The sequence below is a fragment of the Lepidochelys kempii genome, chromosome 7, assembly GCF_965140265.1.
Source record: "Lepidochelys kempii isolate rLepKem1 chromosome 7, rLepKem1.hap2, whole genome shotgun sequence".
Classification (NCBI taxonomy): Eukaryota; Metazoa; Chordata; order Testudines; family Cheloniidae; genus Lepidochelys; species Lepidochelys kempii.
Window position 1 is genome coordinate 29,716,257 of NC_133262.1, and position 22,523 is coordinate 29,738,779.

The 22,523-nt window shown below is 56.1% G+C and overlaps 1 protein-coding gene across 2 annotated transcripts; it reads right to left on the minus strand.

The window, feature by feature from the left end:
* Positions 1-534: 534 nt before the first annotated feature.
* Positions 535-20,033, minus strand: CNIH2 (cornichon family AMPA receptor auxiliary protein 2). Of its 2 annotated transcripts, XM_073351616.1 has the most exons (6): positions 19,463-20,031; positions 12,909-12,977; positions 3,962-4,009; positions 2,544-2,656; positions 2,110-2,253; positions 535-1,876 (listed from the first exon to the last, which is right to left on the minus strand). In XM_073351616.1, exons 1-6 carry the CDS (start codon positions 19,541-19,543, stop codon positions 1,849-1,851), a joined length of 483 nt encoding a protein of 160 aa, XP_073207717.1. In that variant the 5' UTR covers positions 19,544-20,031; the 3' UTR covers positions 535-1,848. The 2 variants fall into 2 exon arrangements, with proteins under 2 accessions (XP_073207717.1, XP_073207718.1); XM_073351617.1 differs by lacking the exon at positions 12,909-12,977 and having other exon boundaries at positions 19,463-20,033.
* Positions 20,034-22,523: the final 2,490 nt, after the last annotated feature.

Below are 22,523 nucleotides of genomic sequence, written 5' to 3' on the forward strand. Positions count from 1 at the left end.
AGCAATGCCCCTGGCGAATGGTGGGGGGTGGGGGAGGTGCAGGGGGTGAGTACGGCTTCTTATTGCTACATGCTCCAAACTCCGATAACAACAATATCGGGCAGGCCGGGGGGGGGGGGGCTACGAAAACAGGCCCTTAGTTTTAAACACAATGTTGGCACCCCTTGAAGGCCCTTGCGCTGTTGCAGTGCAAACCAGCTCCCCAGTGCCCTGTGGGCTGGGAGCAAAGACACGTCCCCAGGAGGCCAGGCTTGGTGGGGACAGGCTGCCCAGCACTTCACAGTCCCCCACAGCAGCAGTGCCAGAGCATCCCCCCCAGCCCCGGCAATGTGCTGCCTGCCCTTGGGAGGCAGCCAGTCAGGGGCCTGCTCAGCCCCTCTCCCGTGGCTGTGGAGCGGGGCAATGAAGCGCTGTGGCAGGGGACTGGCTTGGAGCTGGTGGCCCCGAGCATGGAAAGCGCTGCCCTGCCCTGTGGCCGGACTGGAGCCAGCGCTCCCTGAGGGCCCATTGTCCCACTTACAGACACCAGGAGGCCAATGGGGGGGCCTTTTTTTTTTTTTTGCAAGTTTTTATTTAGCCACAAAGTTGAGGATTGTTTAGCCAATGTTTCTTTCATACACAAATGTCCCGGGAAGGGGAGGGAAATGGGGAGGGGGGGGAAATGACCAAGGGGGAGCGATTTCTCCCACCCACCCCAACACCTGTAGACAGCTCTGGCACCAGGGTCCCTTTCTGTGTGGGTCTGACCCCAGATGGAGGTGCAGGGGAGGGGGGAATCCCCTCCTTCTAAAACCAGTGATTTCCTCCCCAGCACCGAGCCCAGAACAGCTCCCGACGTGAGATAATGGGGTGTTCTGCACAGAGACACCCCCCCGCATGCAGGATAACAGGTCACCCCCACACACAGGGACCCCCATCCCACTTTCTGGACTCAAGGCCCAAATTTGAGTGCACCCCAAAATCTTCCCCCCAACTTGGTAATGAGGGTTGGAGTGGGCCTGACATTTGCAGTGGGTGGAGGTGTCATTGTTCAGCCTTGAGCCCCTTCTCCTTGGGGTCTAGTTAAGGCACCCCCTGGGCCCCCAGCCCCCACTCCAGACAATAACTCCTGGTAACAAATTCAACACTACAAACACACAGAAATACCCTGCCACGCCCTGGCATGTGTGGGGTTTGGGCCTGCCCTGGGGTGGGGGGGCCAGGGGCTGTGCTCCATAGGTTGTGGGGAGATCCTGGGTGGGTTACACCCCCCTGGATTAGACGTAAATGTGTCCAACAGAATAACACCCCTAGTCCTGGGGACATCAGCCCTGACCGCCTACCCCCGCATTATAATGACACTACAGGGGAGAGGTGCCCAGTATCCAGCTCCCCTGCACCCTAAAATAGGTTTAACAGTGGGGCAGGGTGCCCCGTCCCCCTCCCTGCTCCCCAACAGACAAGCTCACAATGGGGTGTGGCAATGGGGAGTGTCACAGTTGGGGTGGGGGAGGTCGCTCCTGCCCTGGCCCCCATCTCAGAGGTGGGGAGGGTACATCTGGAAGGAGATGCTTCCCTCCTCATGGGCGCTGCAGAAATGAGGGGCAGCAGGGTTTAGTGAGTCACTCAAAACATGGGGCGGCCCTAATATGGGGATGCCCAACGTCTGATCCTGCGAGTCGTCCAGCGATGGGGCAGAGCCTCAAATCCATGGGGGCAGTGCATCACGCCCATGGGGGTGTTGGAGTTTCAGGGGCCCCCCGTGTTCCCAGCATCTCTTGCGCTCTCCTAGAAACAGCTGGTTGGGGGTAAGCCCAGGAGTCCAGGAGCAGCCACTGAGATAATTGTGAGGTCCCCCACTCAGTCCTCTTAGAAACTCACCAAAGTATAAACCATACTGGGGAGAGAAAGAAAAAGAGACACCCTGAAATGCTGCAGCATAACGGAGCTGCAGGTCAGGAGTGAGGCGCACAGTCAGCGCCAGGCACACAGACTTGCGCCCCACCCCAGAGACAGCTGTACCTGAGCATTGGGTAAGGGATCCCTGTATAAGCTCCCCATGCCCCACCCCAGAGGAGGCTGCACCTCAGCCCCGGTGAGGATTCCCCAGAGACCGTGCTGGGGCGCTACCTGTACAAGTAGTAGAAGAAGGACAGCAGATAGAAGGCTAGTTTGCACCACGACTCCTTCTGGCAGTAGTTGAGGATGTCGGCATTCATGATGGAGACAGCATCGTACATCACCTCGGACCCATCTGCCGGGCGGTGGAAGTACCTGGGGGGGCAACGAGGCCAGGGTTCAGACAGGGGCTCGTGCAAGGGGCTTCTTGTAGTACTTAGGAAAGAACCCCCCCTCCTAGCCTAGCCACGCCCGCGGCTCTGCCGGCCCCCCTGCTAGCCCCGCCATGCCCACGGCTCTGCTGGTCCCGTCCCCCCCAGCCCAGCCCTGGGCACCCCGCCCCGTGTCCTTCAATCCCAACCCTCCACCCCCAGAGGCTGCACTCCCTCCCCCCACAAGCTGTCCTCTCGAGGAGGGCTGGATCCCAGGGCGCAGAACCCACTCACCTCCAGAGGTGGTAAAAGAGCAGAGGGATGTTGAGGCCCAGGGTGACCCACTCGGCTGCACACAGGAACATGAGGCAGAAGAGCCCATGGATGGAGTATTCAGGGACCACGAGCTGGAAGAGACAGCAAGCCCTGGTCTGTGGGGAAATAGACCCCAGGAGTCCTGGCTCTAGGGTTGTCAACCCTCCAGGAATTTAAGATTAATCTGTACTTAAAGATTATGTCATGTGAGGAAACCTCCAGGAATATGCCCAACCAAAATTGGCAACCCTACCTGGCTCCCAGTGCCAGTGGTGGGTAGATGCCGCCTCAGCACACTTTGCTCCCCACAGGCACCCCATTAGTATTCCGCGGCTTGGCCGTGGCCGTGTCCTGTCCTGCCAGCAGCCAGGCATAAATAATACGGGGGGGGGGCAGTATTCTCAGACAGGAATGCAGAGCAACACACAACAGGGAAACTGACACAAGCAACACAGCACCTCCCCAGGGGCACCAGCTCCAATCTGGCCCCAGGGCAGGGGAACTGGCTGGCTCAGGGTAGCAGGGAATAGGATATGGGGCCTTTCTTGGGGGAGGGGGCAGCTCTGATCTGGCCCTAAGGCAGGTGGGGACTGGCTGGGGGATGGGTGAGGGTTCAGGAGGGTGTGGGAAGAAGTGTCAGGGGCTGTGGGGAGAAGATGCTGGGAGCCTAGGAGGAGGAGGAGGTGCAAGAGGGGTTGGGAGCTCAGAAAGCTGTGGGGAGAGGTGGGGGGGTGGCAAAGGGAAGGAAGTGCATGAAGCCTAGGAGGGGAAGGGGTGGGAGGGGTCTTGGGGGATCAGGAAGCTATGAGGAGAGATGTTGGGGGCTTTGGGGAGGCAGTGCAGGGAGCCTAGGAGGGGAGGGGGTGTGAGCAGACAAGGCTGTGGGGAGAGCTGTGGGGGGCTGTGGGGAGGAGGTGCAGGGAGCCAAGGGGGTTGGGCGTTCAGGAGGCTGTGGGAGAAGTGGGAGGCTGTGGGGCTGAAGTCCAGGGAGCCTAGGAGGGGAGAGGGTGCGAGGAGGTGCAGGGAGCCTAGGAGGGGCAGGAGATGGGAGAGGGGTTGGGGGTTCAGGAGGCTGTGGGAAGAGGTGTGGGGGGCTGTGGGGTGGAAGTTCAGGGAGCCTACGAAGGGAAGGAGTGATGGAGCTTGGGGGTTCAGGATGCAGTGGGGAGAGGTGAGGAGGCTATAGGGAGGAGGTGCAGATGTTTGGAGAGGTGCAGGAGTTCAGGGGGCTGGAGGGTTCAGGCGCTGTCAGTTGCTCCCAGGTTGGGGGTTCAAGAACTGGTCATGCACTGTTTTGGGGACTGGGAGAGCTAAGACGTAAGGGGCAGGGATGGGGCCACATGGACGTGGGGGGACACACAGACTGTTGAGGCAGGGACAGGGACACACGGACGCACCTTTCTCAGGAGGCAGCAAATCCGCTCAATGTTTTTCAATCGCTCTCGCTGCAGGGGGAAAAGAAACAGGGAATTAGACTGAGAGTTGGCACAGGGGAGGGCTGAAAGAAGGGGGTGAGGCAGGAACAGAGAGGGGTGTTCAAGCCTGGTGGGAGGGGCTGGTAGTCAGGACTCCTGGGTTCTATACCTGGCTCTGGGATGGGAGTGGGGTTGGAATGTTAGAAATCAATGGTTATAGCCTATTTAGGAAGGATCAAGTGGGCAAAAAGGCAAGGGGTGTGTCAAATATAGCATTATGCGTGTCAGAGTCACCGACAGCTAGGAAGCAAATGAGCTACAATGCTTATAGATCAATGTCCTAACAGATAAAGCAATAGATTGGTTACTAGATGGTGTCTTCTACATGCCACCAAATCCACTAGAGAACAGGATGCCTGGCTCCTTCCACACCTGTTTTTAATGAGTAGAGGGGGCATGAACAGTGTGATCATGGGGGCTTCAATCTGAGTGACATCTGCTGGAGGCCTCCTGCTGTCAGTGCGAAAGCATCCTTGGAATTTCTATATAGTATAGATTGCAGTTATAAATGACAATTTCCTAGCTCAGAGTGTTGCATCCAACATGAGGGAATTCTATATTAGACCTCATCTGGACAGATAAAGAGGAATTGAGCACAGAACTAAAAATTTGTTGTTGCTTAGATGCAAGCGATCATGACTTGATCACATTTGTTACGTATAAACAGAATAAACCCCAAACTAGCAATATATTAACTTATGTTTAAAAGGTCTCGTTTCACAAGGCTGAAAGCTAAAAGGAACCAAATCAGCTGGGAGGCAGAATTTAATGAGAAAAATGTGAATGATAATTAGGAATTGTTTAAGAACATTTTAATAGAAGCCTAAAAAGCCACAATCAAGAAAGAACCCACCTCACTTAGAGATGAAGTGAGGGCAGTTCATTACAATAAATGAACAAGACAGATAGATACAAAAGGGAGAGAAGGGAAGTCAATAGCCATGAAGCATGAATTGGAGGATTGGGCCAAAAGAAATCTGATGAGGTTCAATAAGGATAAGTGCAGGGTTCTGCACTTAGGACGGAAGAACCCAATGCACAGCTACAGACTAGGGACTGAATGGCTAGGCAGCAGTTCTGCGGAAAAGGACCTAGGGGTGACAGTGGACGAGAAGCTGGATGTGAGCCAGCAGTGTGCCCTTGTTGCCAAGAAGGCCAATGGCATTTTGGGATGTATAAGTAGGGGCATACCGAGCAGATCGAGGGACGTGATCGTCCCCCTCTATTCGACATTGGTGAGGCCTCATCTGGAGTACTGTGTCCAGTTTTGGGCCCCACACTACAAGAAGGATGTGGATAAATTGGGGAGAGTCCAGCGAAGGGCAACAAAAATGATTAGGGGTCTGGAACACATGAGTTATGAGGAGAGGCTGAGGGAGCTGGGATTGTTTAGTCTGCAGAAGAGAAGAATGAGGGGGGATTTGATAGCTGCTTTCAACTACCTCAGAGGTAGTTCCAGAGAGGCTGGTTCTAGACTATTCTCAGTGGTGGAAGAGGACAGGACAAGGAGTAATGGTCTCAAGTTGCAGTGGGGGAGGTTTAGGTTGGATATTAGGAAAAACTTTTTCACTAGGAGGGTGGTGAAACGCTGGAATGCGTTGCCTAGGGAGGTGGTGGAATCTCCTTCCTGAGAAGTTTTTAAGGTCCGGCTTGACAAAGCCCTGGCTGGGATGATTTAATTGCGTATGGGTCCTGCTTTTGAGCAGGGGGTTGGACTAGATGACCTCCTGAGGTCCCTTCCAACCCTGCTATTCTATGATTCTATGATTCTATGAATATAAATCAGAAGCTAGGAATTGTAGAAAATTAATAAGGAAAGCAAAAGGATACAAGGAGTGATGTTTGGCCAGCAGAGTTAAGGACAATGAGAAGGAATTTTTTTCAAGAATGTTAAGAACAAAACAACATTGGTCCATTCCTAAATGGAAATGGCAAAATTGTCAATACTAATGTAGAAATGGCAGAAGTATGCAATAACTATTTGTGTTCTGTATTTGAGAGAAAGCCAGATAGAGTGTTCATATCATATGATGATGATGGCGATGAAACACTTTCTATTCCAATAGTAATTCCGGAGGATGTTAAACAGCGTCTACTAAAGTTAAGGTCAGGGCTGGCTCCAGGCACCAGAGAACCAAGCAGGCGGCAGGAGGTCGGGCTCTGGGGCAGCAATCCACCCTCGGCAGCGGCGGGAATTTGGCGGCCGCTCTGTCACAGCACATTTCGCGCTCGGCGGCAATTCGGCGGCGGGGACGCGACTCTTCTTCGGCTGCACCATCACTCCGCCTCCCCGTTCGGCGGCAAGTTTTGTTTTTTTTGCCACTTAGGACATTTCTTAATCAGCAAGGCCCTATAACTTGCATCCAAATGTATTAAAAGAGCTGACCAAGGAGCTCTCTGGACAATTAGGGTTGATTTTTCAATACGTTTTGGAGCACTGGGGAAGTTCTAGAACAGTGGTTCTCAACCAGGGGTCTGGGGCCCCCTGGGAGGGCTGCGAGCAGGTTTCTGGGGCTCCTCCAAGCAGGGCCAGCATTAGACTCGCTGGGGCCTAGATTCGCATTAGACTCGCAGGGTAGAAAGCCAAAGTCCCACTGGCTGGGGCTGAAGCCCAGGGCCGTGATCCCTGCCACCTGGGGCTGAAGCCAAAGCCTGAGCAACTTAGCTCTGCAGGGGCCCTGTGGCATGGGGCCCCAGGCAATTGCCCTGCTTGCTACCCCTAACATAGGCCCTGGCTCTTATATGCAGAAAACCAGTTGTTGTGGCACAGGTGGGCTGTGAAGTTTTTATATCATGTTGGGGGGGACGGGGAGGGGAGCTTAGAAAGAAAAAGTTTGAGAACCCCTGTTCTAGAGGACTGGGAGAACACTAATGTTGCACCAGTATTTAAACTGGGCCAAAGGATGGACCTGTGTAATTATAGGCTTGTCAGCCTGACATCAATCCCAGGCAAGACATGGGGCTGCAGATATGATGGGACTCAATTAATAAAGAATTATAGGAGTGTGATATAATTAATGCCAGTCAACGTGGGTTTATGGAAAATAGTTCCTGTCAAACTAATTTGGTATATTCTTTGATGAAATTCCAAGTTTGGTTGATAAAGGTAATAAAGCTGATGTAATATATTGAGACGTCTGTAAGGCATTTGATGTGATGCTGCATGACATTGTGATTCAAAACCTTGAACAATACAAACCCAACATGACACACATTAAATGGGGTTAAGCTGGTTAAGTGCTAGGTCGCAAAATGTAACTGTACACAGGGAATCATCACTGAATGGGAGTGTTTCTAGTGGGGTCCCGAAGGATCAGCTCTTGGCCCTACACGAGTTAACCTTTTTATCAGTGACCTGGAAGAAAACATCGAATCATCATGAAATGTTTGCAGATGACACAAAGATTGGGAGAGTAATAAATAATGAAGTTAGGTCACGGATACAGAGCGATCTGGCTTCCTGGGTAAGCTGGGCACACGCAAACAATGTGTGTTGTAATATGGGCAAATGTAAACATACACCTCTAGGAACAAAGAACACTGGCCATACTTTCAGGACAGGGAACTCTGACAAGGGCTTGGGGCTCATGGCGGCTAATCAGCTGAACACAGGCTCCCAAGTGCGATGCCGTGGCTAAAAGGGCTAATGCGAGCCTGGGGTGTGTAAACGGGAATCCCAACTAGGAGAAGGGAGGTTCTGTTACCTCCGGGTGTGGCACTGGTGTGGCCACTACTGGAATCCTGCATCCAGCTCTCGTACCACAATGCAAGAGGGATGCTGATAAATTGGAGGGCTCAGCGAAGAGCCACGAGAATGACTAAAGACTTAGAGAACATGCCTCAGAGTCAGAGGCTCCAGGAGCTCGATCTGTTTAGTTTAACAAAGAGAAGATTAAGGGGTGACTTGATCACAGGCTAGAAGTAGCTACGTGGGGAACAGAAATTGGATAATGGAGCTGCAATAGAGCAGCCGAAGGTCTAACAAGAGCCAAGGGCTGGAAGTTGAAGCTGGACAAATTCAGACTAGGGATAAGACACCTACATTTTTAACAGTGCAGGTAATTAAACGTTGGAACAATTTATCCAGGGCTGTGGTGGATTCACCATCGCTGGCAATGTTTAAATCAAAATGGGATATTTTGATAACAGATCTGCTCTATTCTAGTGCAACCAGGAGTTAATTCATGGAAGTCATATGCCCTGTGTTATATAATCATAGCAATGTAGGGCTGGAATGCACCTAACATGGTCATCTAGGCCACCCACCTGAAGGAGGCTGGACCAAATAAACCTGGCTTACCCCTGCCAGGTGTTTGTCTAACCTGTTCTTAAAAACTTCCACTGGTGGGAATTCCACTGCCTCCCCAAGTAACCTGCCCCAGCGCTTTAATTAGACACTGGAACAGGCTATACAGGAGGACAGACTAGATGATCACAATTGTCCCTTCTGGCTTTATAATCTAGGAACCTTGTGGTTAGAGCAGGGTGTGGGGGAGGAGGGGAGCCAGGACTCCTGGGTTCTATTCTCAGCTGTGGGAGGTGAATGAGGGCTTGTGGTTGGGGAGGGGAGGGTGTGTACATGGATACCCACTCTGGGAATTAGTTTTGTGTGTCGGGTTATTGCTGGAGCTGGGATCAGGGGTGGGGGTGCAAGTAGCCATGAAGACACTTCCTTGCCCTTATATAGGGCTAGGGTTTGCAGAAAGTCCAAAATGAAGGTGGAGCCCAAATCCCAGGGCCTCTGGGGCCCCACTTCCTTCCCCCCCAAGTTGTAAAGAGGATTCAGGCTCCATCATTCACATCATTGTCTGACACAATGTGTGCCCTTAGTTAGGGCTTGTACAATACGCAAGTCAAGGGTCTTGTAAGATCCTATATAAACAGTGAGACTAAGCCCTACACAAACACAGACAAGACCCCACATAAACCCCAGACATTAAGCCCTGCACAAACACAAATACTAGCCCCTACATAGACAGAGCTCAAGAGCAGTGGCTCCACTTGTGCTCCCGTGAGGGGAAAGGGAACATTTACATTTCCAGTTTCTTCAGCATAAACCCCGAAGCTAGTGGGGCCCCAAAACCAGGAGACTAGCTTTGAAATCATGTGCCATTGGGCTTGTATTTATTGGCTCAGTGCCTGTGGGGTGCCTCCAGGAGGCAGTTCCCAGCTTCTCCCCACAAGGGAGAGAAAGTTTCTGGGGGGGTTTATATATGAAAGCCACGATTCTCAGAAGATCCCAGGACTCTGGGAGCTGGGGATTTAAGGGCATGTCTACACTGCAATAAAAAACACATAGCTAGGCCATGCCATCTTACTCAGGTGGGCGAGGCTCGGGCTGAGGGGCTATGAAACTGCTGAGGCTGGAGCCTGGCCTCTGGGACCCCGTGAGGAGGGAGGGAGCCCCATGAGCCTGAGTCAGCTGACAGGGGCCAACCCGGGTGTTTGGTTGTAGCATAGACATGCCCTAAGACACCAAATGCCATGATCAAACCCTGAGACTGGGCGACAGAGACTTCAAATGGCAGCTTTTTCCAACAGAGACTCAGCCTGAGAGGATTCCAGCTCTGGAATCCTGGACACCCTGCTGGTATCCCTGTGCTGGCCCGTAGCCCCTGCTATCCGGCCCTGGGCTCCCCATACAGCTCTGTCAGAGCCCCTCAAACCCGCAGTCCCTGCTATCCAGCCCTGGGCTCCCCACACTGCTACCAACCCTGCAGAGAACAGGAAGCAACTTGAGCTTCATCTGGGGGGGCTGAAACCTCAGTGTCTCTTCCCTTTTGCCACCCAGTGAACCCCAAACCCTGGCTGGATCGATAACAGGAAAGGCAAACTTACAAGCAGGACTCACACAGCAAGGTCCCCCCACCTGCTCAACCCCTCTTGAGCACAGCCAGACCCCACAATTCACTCTGCTGTGACCCCTCCCCCCCACCTGAGCAAGGCCAGCCCCCAGAACCCATCCCCATCAATTTCCCCAGCTCCTTCTTTCCCCTCCTTCTTCACCCCCATCTCATCCCCGCCAGCCCCCAGTGGCCCCCAGATCTCAGTTCCCTTGTGGTAAATCTGGTCACCCAGCAACAGCAACGGGATGAGGGCTGGATTCTGAGCTCAGCTTCCCCCGGTCAATCAGAGCAGTGCTTACTTTGTAATGAAAGAGGTGCTGGGGCTCAAGCGATTTTTTACATTCATACCTGATGCAGCAAGCCCAGAGGTGCTGGGGCTCGGCACTGCCAAGCCCAGAGGTGCTGGGGCTCAGCCCTGGCACAAATTAAGCACTGATCCAGAGTCAGCAAGTGCAATTGGGCTAGGGACAGATTCTGAGCTGAGAGCCTGAGTAAATCCAAAGTCACCATCTGCCTGCGATGGAGTGTGGGCCAGAGTCTGATGTTGGTTACCTGGGATAAATCCAGAGTCACCCCTGACTGCACTGACATCAGGGCCGGATTCTGGTGTCAGCTCCCACAGAGCATATTCAGAGTCACCCCTGACTGCACTTGGGGTCAGAGCCGGATTCTGGTGTCAGCTCCCACAGGTTGTATCCAGAGTTACCCCTGACTGCACTGGGGTCGGGGCCAGATTCTGGTGTCAGCTCCCACAAGGTATATCCGGAGTCACCCCTGGCTGCACTGGGGTTGGGCCTGGATTCTGGTATCAGATATGAAATGAGGTTACTCCAGTACTGAAATGTTAATGAATAGAATTTGGGTGAGAGTGGGGTCTAGGATTGGAGCAGGAGGGCTGGGAGCCAGGACTTCTGGGTTCTATTTCCCTTTCTCATCCCTACTCATTGCATGACCCTGATTCAGTTCCTCCCCCATCTGTGCCTCAGTTTCCCATCAGTCAGGCAGATGCTGTGTGCGAGCAGGGAGGTGGTTGACTCCAGGGCTCTGGGCTGCACAGACAGGGAGCACTCTGCCCTATGAGGAGTTATTCCTTCACCTGGCCCATCTGTCCCCTCCACTGTGCCTAACCTGGGCAGAGTCAATCCCAGCAACCTCGGGGGCCCCAAGCCAGGGACTGCAGCTGGGGCCATCGCTCCCACTCCATTTCCCTAAATATAAACAGCTCTGTGTGACCTGAATTCCTCTCCCAGCAACTCTGTTACTGCAGCCGACACACAGGCAGCAGTCAGGGCTCGCCACCCACCAGGACACCTGGGTTCTATCCCCCACTCCTGGAAGGGAGGGGAGGGTCTAGTGCAGTGGTTCACAACTTTTGGGGGCTCAGGACCCCTTTGTAAAAGTTTATGGCCTGTCGCGACTCAGTAAATAGTCTGGGGGGGCGGAGGCCTTGGGGGGGGTTTCGGTCAGCTCCTGCCCTCAGGACGAGGTTGGGCACTGCATGGCACTCACCCCACAGCAGCAGCTCCTGTGCTGGCTTGGGTAGTGCCAGGCATCGCAACCTCTGGCGGTTGCGGCGTGGCTCAGGTTTGGCCCCGCCCACCTGATTGGACCAAATGTGTGTGGGTGGAGTTGTGACCTGGCTCATGGGGTTACAGGGCCGCCACTCACTCAGATTTGGCCTGTCTGGGTGGCTGGGCCAAACCTGAGGGGTGCTGGGACTGCAGAAGTTGCAGTGCGTGGAGCAGGGAGAGCCCAGCCAGCCCCATGGGCTAGGAGCTGCCACGTGACCCTTTGAAACATTCCGCCAACCAATTTTGGGTCCCACCCCCTGGGAAATGCTGGTGTAAGGGGTTTGAGCAGGAGAGAGAGGGAGAGTCAGGACTCCTTGGTTTTATCCCTGGCTCTGGGGTGGGAGTGGGGTTTTTTCCTCAGGTCTGCTACTGACTCACTGTGACCCATAGCAAGCCCCTTCCCCTCTCGAGGCCCCAGGGTGCTATTCCGCCCCTGCAAACCCTGAGGGGCACTGTTCCCTCTGCTCTGTGCGTGTTCACACAGATCCTAAACCCCACGCACACGGTGAAACACCGTGCACACAAAAATTTGCACAGAAGAAATTTTTTGCACACACGGCCTGTGAAAAATTAGAGGGAACATTGCTGGTGGGGAGGGGCAGTTTTAGTGATTGTCAGCAGCACCTTTAATTACAGCTCCTCGACCCCCACGCCTGAGCACAGTCAGCTCCCAGAACCCACCCGCACCTTGACCCCCATCTGAATGGTTGCTGCTGGGATAGCAGGGGGTTGGGACTGAAGAGTATCAGCTGAGCATGGAGGGAACAGGATCCAGGGCTGCTGCAGGTCAGGACTGAGGGGCATCGGCAGAGCTGAGCGCAAGCCCAGGGGTGGGCTAGCGGGGGGATTGGGGACTGGGATGGAGGGGACCCAGCACTGATGCAGCTGGATCAAACTAGACAAAGAGAGATGAAAAAGCAACAAGCAGTGGGGTTGGACCAGGGGTGTGATGAGGAGAGAAGGAGGGGGTGGGGTACTGGGGTAGAAAAGGAAGAGGGGTGAGGGGATGGGAGGGGGTGGTTTGGTGCAGAGCCTTGGAAGCCTGTTGAAATCCCAGCCCCAGAGTAGTGTTGACACCCCCCCAGAGGACCAGCCCCAGGGGCTGATGGGAACTTTGGGACCTTCCGAAAAAACATTTGAGTGACACAAACTTCAGCGCAGCACAGCCAGCGAGAGCGAACCCAGGAGTCCTGCCAGCCCCCCAGCTCTAACTCACTAGACTCCCCTCCCCTCCCTGAGCTTGGATAGAACCCAGGAGTCTGGGAGCCCTGCACCCTTCATGGCACTGTCACTCATTCATGGCAGAGGACGGTTGAGTGGACACCACATTTAAGAAATATAGGAATGACATGGGCGACATGGGGGGGGGGCATGGCAGTGGGTGAGGGGGAGGGTCAGACACAGACGGACACAGAGACAGACACACCTCTCCCATCACATCTATTGACTTACTGCCCTTGCCGGGTTCCCCTGGTCAATGGGACTCTTGAAGTCTGTGTGCAGCTCGTCAAAGGCGATGATCTGTGGGGGGAGCAGGGTCAGAGACAGCTGCAGAGAGAGACAGATACTCCCGGCCCAGCCCTGGAACACGGCTGAGTCTGGGGTGGGACATGGGGGCAGTGTATCCAGGGATCTCTTACCCAGTGCTGAGATGCAGCTGCCTCTGGGGTGGGGTGCAGGGGTTGTTTATACAGGGATCCATCCCCCCGACCTTCCCATGGGGGCTCCCCCATTCATTGAGGGAAGGGTAGGGAGTTCCCAGGAGGGTCGCCCCGGGGGAAGCAGGCGAGGGGGGGTCACACAAGCCCATGGTGGGGCTGCCTGAGGACATGATCACCTAGGCAGTGTCTGGCCCAACCCACACAATCTTATTTACGTATGCAAATCAGACCCCATCCTGCCAATTTGCACGGGGTGACCCCAACTGAGGGCTGATAAAGCCAGAGAGGAGCATCTGCAGTGCCACCCACTGGGGCACCCAGCCGGACCCCCTCACACACACATACACGTTCTCAGCTCCCCATTCTGTCACCCTTCCTCTCTAGCCCTTCTAGAGAATGGGACATGGGGCTTTCCCTTCTATGGCGCGCTGGCTCCAATCCAGCCCCAGGGCCAGGGGACTGGCTGGTTTGTGGATACAGGAGGTGGGAAGGAACAGACGGACCCTACTGCTAACAGTCACTGCTTGATAAACTCCCCAGAAGTGATCAAGCGGACAGGAATTCACCAGTCTCTGCTGCTTTGCACTTCCATATCAATAATAAAAATATCAAGGATCAGAGCAGGAGTCTGGCTCCCAGCCCCTCCCTGTTCTAACCACTAGCCCCTACTCCCCTGACAGAGCTGGGATGGAACCTGGAGTCCTGGCTTCCAGCCCCCTGAACTCATCTGCCCCCTGAAAGCCTGGATCCATCCTCCCCCAAGCGTTACCAGGGAAGTTAGCTCCCAGCAGGATGTGGAGAGACCCAGCTTCCCTGGGGGGTCCTGTTTCCTCCCCCGACTCCACATGGCTTTTCCTGGGCTCCTGCCAGCACAGCCGGCTCCGGAACAGCCAGCCCCGGAGCCCCAGCCAAATGGGGTGACTCAGCCACTGCCTCCCCATCCTCCGGGGGCTGGGAGAGATCCGGTGTGAGACAGTGGGGGGCTGGAGGAGCCCCCAGCCTGGATCAGAGCCGATACCCCCCGGCCTTCCCAAATGGAGATGTTTCTGTCACTAGCCTGAGCTCAGTCCTGTTGCCGTGGTCTCCAGCAGGTGTGTCTGGGGGATTCCCTTCCCCCTTCCAGAGCCCCTGCTTGTGAGTTTGCCCCCTCCCCCCACATTAAGCATGTCCAGGTCCATCACACTCAGGCCCACTTACCAGCACCCAGAGCCTCCTGGCTCCCTGGCATGTGCCCCAGCCCCAGCTACTCCCGTCACCAGTTTCTGGGCTCTCAGAGCAGAGACTCATCAAGGTGATGGGCTGAGACACACAATTCTGCTCTGCTGGTTCCCCCAATCCTGACCCTCAGCCCCCTGCTAGCCCAGCCCTGGGATCCCCTGACCCCCACAGCTCTGATGGTGCCCCCAACCCAACCCAGAGCCCCCTGCTAACCCAGCCCTGGGCTCTCCCCCACCCCCACAACTCTGATGGTGCCCCCCAACCCAGCCCAGAGCCCACTGCTAACCCAGCCCTGGGCTCTCCTCCACCCCCACAACTCTGATGGTGCCCCCCAACCCAGCCCAGAGCCCACTGCTAACCCAGCCCTGGGCTCTCCTCCACCCCCACAACTCTGATGGTGCCCCCCAACCCAGCCCAGAGCCCACTGCTAACCCAGCCCTGGGCTCCTCTCCAGCCACAGTCAGATCTGAGCTGCACTTGGTACCTGTCAAAGCAACAATGAGGACTACAGGCGCCTGTCGGGGTTGCTTAGCAACCCTCACACGTGGCTTCTGTGCCTGGCAGGGGAGGGATTCTGCTTCAGCATCCTCCCCCCATAATCGGAGCCCTAGGAACAGCCTGCAAGGCCAGCTGGGGGAGCAGGGAGCCAGGGATGGGGTAACGAGGTGGCTGGCTGGACCATTTAGCTGCTGCTCTCTGTGGCTGGGTGCCTGCCCCACACAGAATGAAGCTGAGATCCCACAAATTCACTGCACATACCAGGCCCTAGACAGGGTCCAACACTCCAGCTTGTGCTGGGACAGACATAATTTTGTGACAGGCACAGTGTGGGAGATTAGGGGTCAGTGTGTGCTGGGGGTGGGGGTGGGAAGGTGGTAAACCCAGGGCTGGAATAGCAGGGGATTGGGATTGAGGGGCACCAGCAGAACAGGAGGGCTGGGGGTCAGGATTGAGGGGCACCGGCAGAGCTGGGGGGCTGTGGGTCAGGATTGAGGGGCACTGGCAGAGCTGGGGGGGCTGCAGGTCAGGATTGAGGTACACTGGCTTTGCACGGCTACAAACTCCATCCCCTCCATTTCCCCCACGCCCAGCACCTGCCCAGAACTGGAGGGAGAGAAACCAGAGTGTGACCCACCCACCATTGGCCGCCTGAGAGCCGGTCACGGGGCAACAGGATGGTTTCCAGCAGGGGGGGAGTGCGCGGGACGAACTTTCCCTGCTGCTCCGAGGGGTCAGGCACCTTGATTCCCAATCGCCTGAGTCCCCCCGATCGCCTGGGTCCCTGATCCCAGTCACCTGGGTTCTGAGCCTGGGGAAGGGCAGGATCAGGGGACATCCAGAGCAATTCACTCCTTCTATTGAGAGAGGAGCCCTGGCTGGGGGAGCTCCCCCCCCAAAGGTGCTGGAACTAGGGGTGCGGGGGTGCTGCCGCACCCCCTAACTTGAAGTGGCTTCCATTCTATCGAGGGTTTACAATTTGGTTCAATGACTCTCAGCACCCCCACTATACAAATTGTTCCAGCACTCCTGCCCCTCCCTCCACACAAGGATCCCCCAGGACTCTGCCTCGAGTCCGGGAAACTATTCAGCCTCTGGGCTCCCCGGTGGCAAGAGGGCTGCTTACTGCTGGGGGGGGGGTGGGAATTACAGGGGGGCACCATCTCTGCTAGGAGCTTGGTTGAGGAGACCCAGCAAAGCAATGTGCAGACACATATGGGCTCTCCCATGCAGCCAAGCCCCTGCAGGGGCCAGGCCCTGACAGGGGAGTGGGGGCCCCAGGGCTGGGGCTCAGGACACCTGGGTTCTGTTCCTGGCTCCCCTGCAGATTCCCTGCATACCACTGTGCAAGCTGTTTGACCCCCTTGCCTCAGTTTACCCTCCACTGCTGGGTGGGGAGGGGAATCTATGGTTCCCAAGGGCTCAAGTGGGGGCAGCGAGGGAATGGGGCAGGGCCCCCCTCAGCACTCAAAGTATTATGGGATGTGCCGCATGTTCAGGGAGGAAAGGTCACTTATCTGTGGGGTGCTGGAGTTCAATGCAAACCCCTGACCCCCAGCAGAGAAAGGAAGGAGGGCACCACAGTGAGCTCCCCCTCAGCACACCTCTGAGGGATACTGGGCTGGATGGGCCATTGTGTGGCCCTGGGGCAGAGCACAGAAGGGTGTTAATGGCCGGGGCGGGGGGGGGGGCCGGGCAGTGACCAGTGCTTAATTTGTAATGAAAGAGGTGCTGGGGCTCAACAATTCCTTTCCATCTGTAACTGATGCAGCAAGCCCAGGGTGCCGGGTTCAGCCCTGGCACAAATTAAGCACTGGCAGTGACACAACTTCACTGTCAGGACCCCTGGGGGGTTAGATACAGGGGCCAGCAAGGCACAGAGCAGCCCCTATCTCCATCCCCACAGCCGCCTGGGACAGCTGCTCCCAGGGCTCAACCCCGGCCACATCCCGCCCTAAAGCCTCCACCGCTGTGCTGCAGGGTGGGCCTCAATAGGGGGCGCTGTGCTGCAGGGAGCAGAGCAGGGGGCTCAAGAGGGGGCACTCCCTCCTCGCAGTCATTACTGACCCCACTGTGGTGCTGCGACGCGAGGAGCGGGGCAGGACAGGGGGCGCTGCAGGGAGCAGAGGGGGGGGCTCCGCAGGGGGCGCTGTAGTGCAGGGAGCGGGGGGGGGGCTCCGCAGGGGGCGCTGTACTGCAGGGCGCAGAGTGAGGGGGGGCTCCGCAGGGGGCGCTGTAGTGCAGGGAGCGGGGGGGGCTCCGCAGGGGGCGCTGTACTGCAGGGCGCAGAGTGAGGGGGGGCTCCGCAGGGGGCGCTGTAGTGCAGGGAGCGGGGCAGGACAAAATCCTTACATGTCAGGGGCTCTGTTCACACTCTGTTTGGTACATTCCCTTTTGCTTCTGACTGGAGCTGAAATTTTTCCTCGGACTGTTTCTTAATAAAAATGCCATTTCTGGCCAAACGCGACGGGCCTGTTTGCACGTTTTTGGAATGAAAAGGTTTGGCAGTGGGTTTTGAAATGACTTTTCAGAACGAAATTCATCGTTTTTATATAGAAAACCATTAAAAGTTGGAAAAGGTTGAAATGGGAACCAGACGCTTCCATTAACCCCAAATGCCTGGGGGAGGTGGGGGGGGGGGTCGTTTCCTTTTGTGGGAAATTTCCAAATATTTTGCTTCTGTTCCAGGAAAAAATGTTGAATTTGTGGAATTTGCCATGAAATGGGAAATGCAGCTCACACCCAGCCCTACTCCTGTGTCCTCCTAGGGCACTCTTCAGACAGACAGGATTCTGCTTCACTTTCTGTCCTAAACTGTTGTGTGACACTGTCCTGTTATCACACACACACACACCCTGCCCCCCTGAGGTGGCTGCAGTTCAGTGCCAGGCAAGGGATCCCTGTATAAACAGCCCCTGTGCCCCACCCCAGAGGTGGCTGCATCTCAGCACCAGGGGAGGAAATAGCTGACAGCCTGCAGCTCCCAGACCCACCTGGATCGTTGCTGCCAGGGACAGACCCCTCTGGCCAGGGGTCAGGAGTGGTCCCTGTTTCAAATGCATCCTATGCCCCAAACACAGCTGGGGCCCCTCACTCCTGTAGCCCCCTGCTATCCCAGCCCTGGGCTTCCCCCACCCCACAGCCCTGCTGGTGCCCCGCACTCCCAACACCCACAACCATATTTTCATCCCTGACTATTGCAAAGATCATTGCTCCAGACAGCTGTGGTTGGAGCCCTCCCATGACAGGGGCAAGTGCCAAAGCAGTTGGGCACTCTGGGGGTGGGGGGTGGGCAAGGAGGGGGATGACACAGCTGTGCTGTGATGCCCATGGGGAGGGGGCAGGGATGAGGAGGCAGTAATCTGGGATACAGGAGAGACAGGCCCAGGCTGTCTATGCAGTGGAAAGCCAAGCCAGACCCGTGTCCGTGTGGGGGAGCCCAGGCTGGGATAGCAGGGGGCTGCGGATGGGGATTGAGGGGCACCGAGGCAAGGGTAGGAGGGGGAGCTGCAAGGCAGGGCTGAGGGGCACTGGCGGAGCTGGGGGTGCAGGGCTAGGAAGGGGAGCGATGGGGAGACCTCCCGCCCAGAACCAGAGGAGTTAAACCCACCACCCTGTTATTGATACCCAGAGCCCATCTTGTAAACAGATGTAGTTCCCATGGCAACCAGCGCCGGGTTCCCTAGCTACGGCTGAGAGAGAAGGGGGGCTACATCGCGGGGAGCCCGGGATATGCAGCAGCCGTGGAACAAACGGGGGGGGGCGATCCAGCGGAGGGCAATTTGGGGGATCCACGGGGGATCTGGCTGGGGGCAGGAGGGATCCTGCACGGGAGGGGGTTGGGACTGGGAGAGAGGGATCGGGCTGCGGAGGGGAGGGTGTTTGGGGAAGATCCGACCGGGAGGGGGGTGGGAGGCAGTTGGGGAGACCCGGGGGAGCTGGGACACAGTGGGGAGCCACGACGGGGGTGGGGCTAGGGGTTCTGGGGGCAGCGCAGGCAGGCCCCCCCCCCAACCCTGGGTTTCTTAGCTACGTCGGCTCCATATCAGCACCAGCATCGCGCACACACACACACACACAGAGACACACACACACACACACACACTGACGGGAGCCCCGGTCCGGCCCAACGCCTCCCAGCAGCCCGGTCTGGGGAGCAACCCCCAAACTGGTACCGGGCAGCCAGGGCGCAGGGCCAAGGGGCTGGTGAGAAGGGGAGCCGAGCGATGGGAACTGGGGCTGGTGCGGTGTCGGGGTGATGGGGGCAGGGGGCGACGGGGGGCAGAGCGGAACTCTCGGTCTCTCTTTCATTGCAGAATTATTCACGGTTCTTGCTATTCTTGAAAGCGGAGACTCAGGCAAAGCCTGTCAGCCAGGGACCGAGAGACGCGGGGGCGGGGGGAGCAAGTAGCTAGACAAGCCCGAACCCCAGAAACGGGGCAGCATGAACGGGGTGGATCCCCCCCGCCCCCGGCCCGATCTCCGGGGGGCCTGGCTGGCAGAGGAGGCGGCCTGACAGGGACACGGGCAGCCTCCCAGCACGCCCATCCCGCAGCCCGGATCCCCCCATCCCGACCCCCCCCCAGCACCGAACCCCCATCCCGATCCCCACCCTCCACCCGCACTCACATGCCAGATGACGAAGAAGATGAGCGAGGCGCACAGCACCAGGGTGAGCATGTAGCAGAAGGCGGCGAAGGTGAACGCCATGGTGCCAGGACGCCTGGGTCCCTCCGAGCCCGTCCGGCGTGGGGTCTCAGCCCGTGCGGCCGCCCATGAGCTCGGGGCGCCGCCGTGGGGAATCGGGCGGACCCGCCCGCCTAGGAGCGCTGCGGAGCCCGGGGCCCCATGGCTCGGGGACCCGCCTCAGTTCCGCTCAGCTCCCTGCTCCGGTTCTCGACCGGCTCCGCCGCGACTGCCAACCCCGGCCCCGCTCGCAACCAGCCGGGAGGAGGAGCCGGGGCGCAAGCGCAACCGCGTGTGAGTGTGGCAGAGAGAGGGGTGTGAGTGTGAGACAGGGAGGGGGGAGTGGGAGTGGGAGTGGGTGGGGTGAGTGTGAGGGGCTATGAGCGTGAGACAGGGAGGGCGTGAGCCAGAGACAATGGATGGTGTGCATGGGTGAGACACGGAGGTGTAGTGTGTGTGAGACAGGGAGAGGTGAGTGTGTAAGAGACAGACGGGGGGGTGAGACAGGGAGGGGGTGAGACAAGGAGGGGGTGAGTGTATGAGACTCGGAGGGGGTGAGTGACAGGGAGGGGGTGAGTGTGTGAGACAGGGATGGATGTGAGTATGAGTGAGATGGGGGTGTGAGACAGAGGGGGTGAGACAGGGAGATTGGTGAGGGTGTAAGACAGGGATAGGTGTGAGTATGAGGGGGTCGGAGTGTGAGACAGGAAGGGTATAAAACAGACAATGGATAGTGTGTATGGGTGAGACGGAGGTGTAGTCTGTGTGAGACAGGGAGGGGTCTCTGAGTGTGACAAAGGGTTTGAGGCAGAGACAATGACAGTGGTGTGTGAAACACAGAGCGAGGTGTGTGTGAGATAAAGAGGGGCTAGGGGAATGGGAGTGTGTGTGAGACAAGGAGAGATGGAAGGGGGGGTGCCAGAATGAGAGACAAAGGGGCTGTGTGAGAGAGACAATGGTGAATGTTGTGGGGGGGTGGGGAGGGGGAGGGAAACAAGGAGGGTGTGAGTGTGCAAGAGACAGAGGAGGGGGTGTGTGAGACAAAGGGTGGGTGAGGGGGGTAGGGGGGTGTGTGAGACAGAGACAAAGAAGGTATGTGAGATGGGTGGGGGGGTTAAGTCTGTGTTAGAGAGAGGCTGGGAAAGAAGTGTGTGTATGAGTGAGTGTGTGAGAGGGTGTATGTGAGAGAAAGGGCGGGGGTGTGAGACAGACAATGGGATATGAGCAGAGACAGAGACAAAAGGTGGGGTGAGATGGGGTGGGTGGGTGTTTGGGAGAGGTTGGGGAGAGGACTGTGTGGATGAGAGAATGTGATCCAAAGGGTTTATGTGAGTGATAAAGACAGGGATAGGGGGATGTGTGTGACAGACAGAGAAGGGGTGAAAGAGAGATGAGGGAGACTGGGAGGGGTGAGTGTGAGAAGGAAGGGCGGGTGTGTGTGTGAATGTGACAGAAAAGGAAGTGTGCATGGGAGAGACAGTGGTGTGGCTGTGTGCACAAAGGGACTGGCTTTAGAAAACCATAACCAGGGGGCAGGACATGTAATTGCCTGGCTCCATATATGTTTGCACACACAAACATCCATTTGGCCTCCTGCCTCTCTACAGGGGCAGGTGGGTAATGAGGGGGAATCTTTGCTACAGGGTCTGTGTCAGATGGGGTGTGTGTGTCTGTGCTGGGTTGTGGGGTGGAGCCTGTGCCACCTGCAGGGGGATTCAGTGCGGGGCGTCTCCCTGGTCAATGCTGTCAGGGTTTGGTCCATCCTCCTCCATCACGCACCAGTAGGATCCTCTCTCCATTATTTCATTAATTGCTTTGGGTTCCCAGGAGGGGCAGGAATGGGGGGAGGGAATCCCTGGGGTGGGGCATGGGGAATTGAGAGGGGATACCAGCTGGATCTTGAGGGGATGGCAATACTGGGGTGGGAAGACTGGGGGAACTGCAAGGAGAGAGAGTGGAGGATACTGGGATTGACATGTGTGGGGGCTGCTTTGTGGAGGGAGCTGAGTATGGTAGGTTGTGTAGCTGTTCACACCACAACTACACTACAGAAACATCAGCCCCACCTGCCCACCCCCTCACTATGATCTGTATACACACTCTACAGATGCTGTACACACGAACGCACACTCTGCAAACACTGTACAGACACATACACACACAGTGGTAAGCCAGGCACAGCAAACAATATGCTGTTTAAGATGGCCAAATGAAAAGTTATACATCTAGGCACCCAGACTGTAGGCCATGCTGACAGGATGGGGGCCTCCATCCTGGGGGCAGTGACTCTGAAGAAGACTTGGGGGTCATGGAAGATAATCAGCAGAACATGAGCTCCCAGTGCAATGCTGTGGCCAAAAGGACTCATGAGATCCTAGGATGGATGAACAGGGAAATCTGGAGTAGGAGAAGGAAGGTTCTATTACCCCCATATGTGGCACTATTGTGAACATTACTGGAATCCTGTGTCCAGTTCTGGTGCCCACAATTCAAGAAGGAGGTTGATAAATTGGATAAGAGTGTTCATGGGTTCAGAGAAAAGCCAAGAGAATGATTAAAGGATTGGAAAATTTATAGCAAGAGATTCAAGGAGCTCAGTCTATTAAGCTTAATGAAGAAAGGTTAAGGGGTTGACTTGATCCCAGTCTGTAAGTACCTACAGGGGGAACAGAAATTTGATAAGAGGCTCTTTGATCTCATAGACAAAGGTCTAACAATAGCCAAGGGCTGGAAGTTGAAGCTGGACAAATTCAGACTAGAAATAAGGCCCAAATGTTTACCAGTGAGGGGAAGTAACCACTGGAACAATTTACCAGGGTCGTGGTGAATTCTCCATCACTGGTAATTTTTAAATCAAGATCTGATGTTTTTCCTAAAAGATCTGCAGTAGTTCAGCCAGGAATTAATTCAGGGCACCTTTGGTCTGTTATATAGGAGGTCAGGGTAGATGACGACAGGGTCCCTTCTGGCCATAGAAACTAAGAATGTGGACATGCACACACAC

What these genes read in the sequence shown, in the direction of transcription:
- CNIH2 (XM_073351616.1), bottom strand. Translation starts at nt 19,543, where the DNA reads ATGGCGTTCACCTTCGCCGCCTTCTGCTACATGCTCACCCTGGTGCTG. An exon ending in TCTTCTTCGTCATCTGGCAT is followed by an intron (nt 12,978 to 19,462) that starts GTGAGTGCGGGT and finishes CTCCCCCCACAG; the next exon opens with ATCATCGCCTTTGACGAGCT. An exon ending in AGGGGAACCCGGCAAGGGCA is followed by an intron (nt 4,010 to 12,908) that starts GTAAGTCAATAG and finishes TTCCCCCTGCAG; the next exon opens with CGAGAGCGATTGAAAAACAT.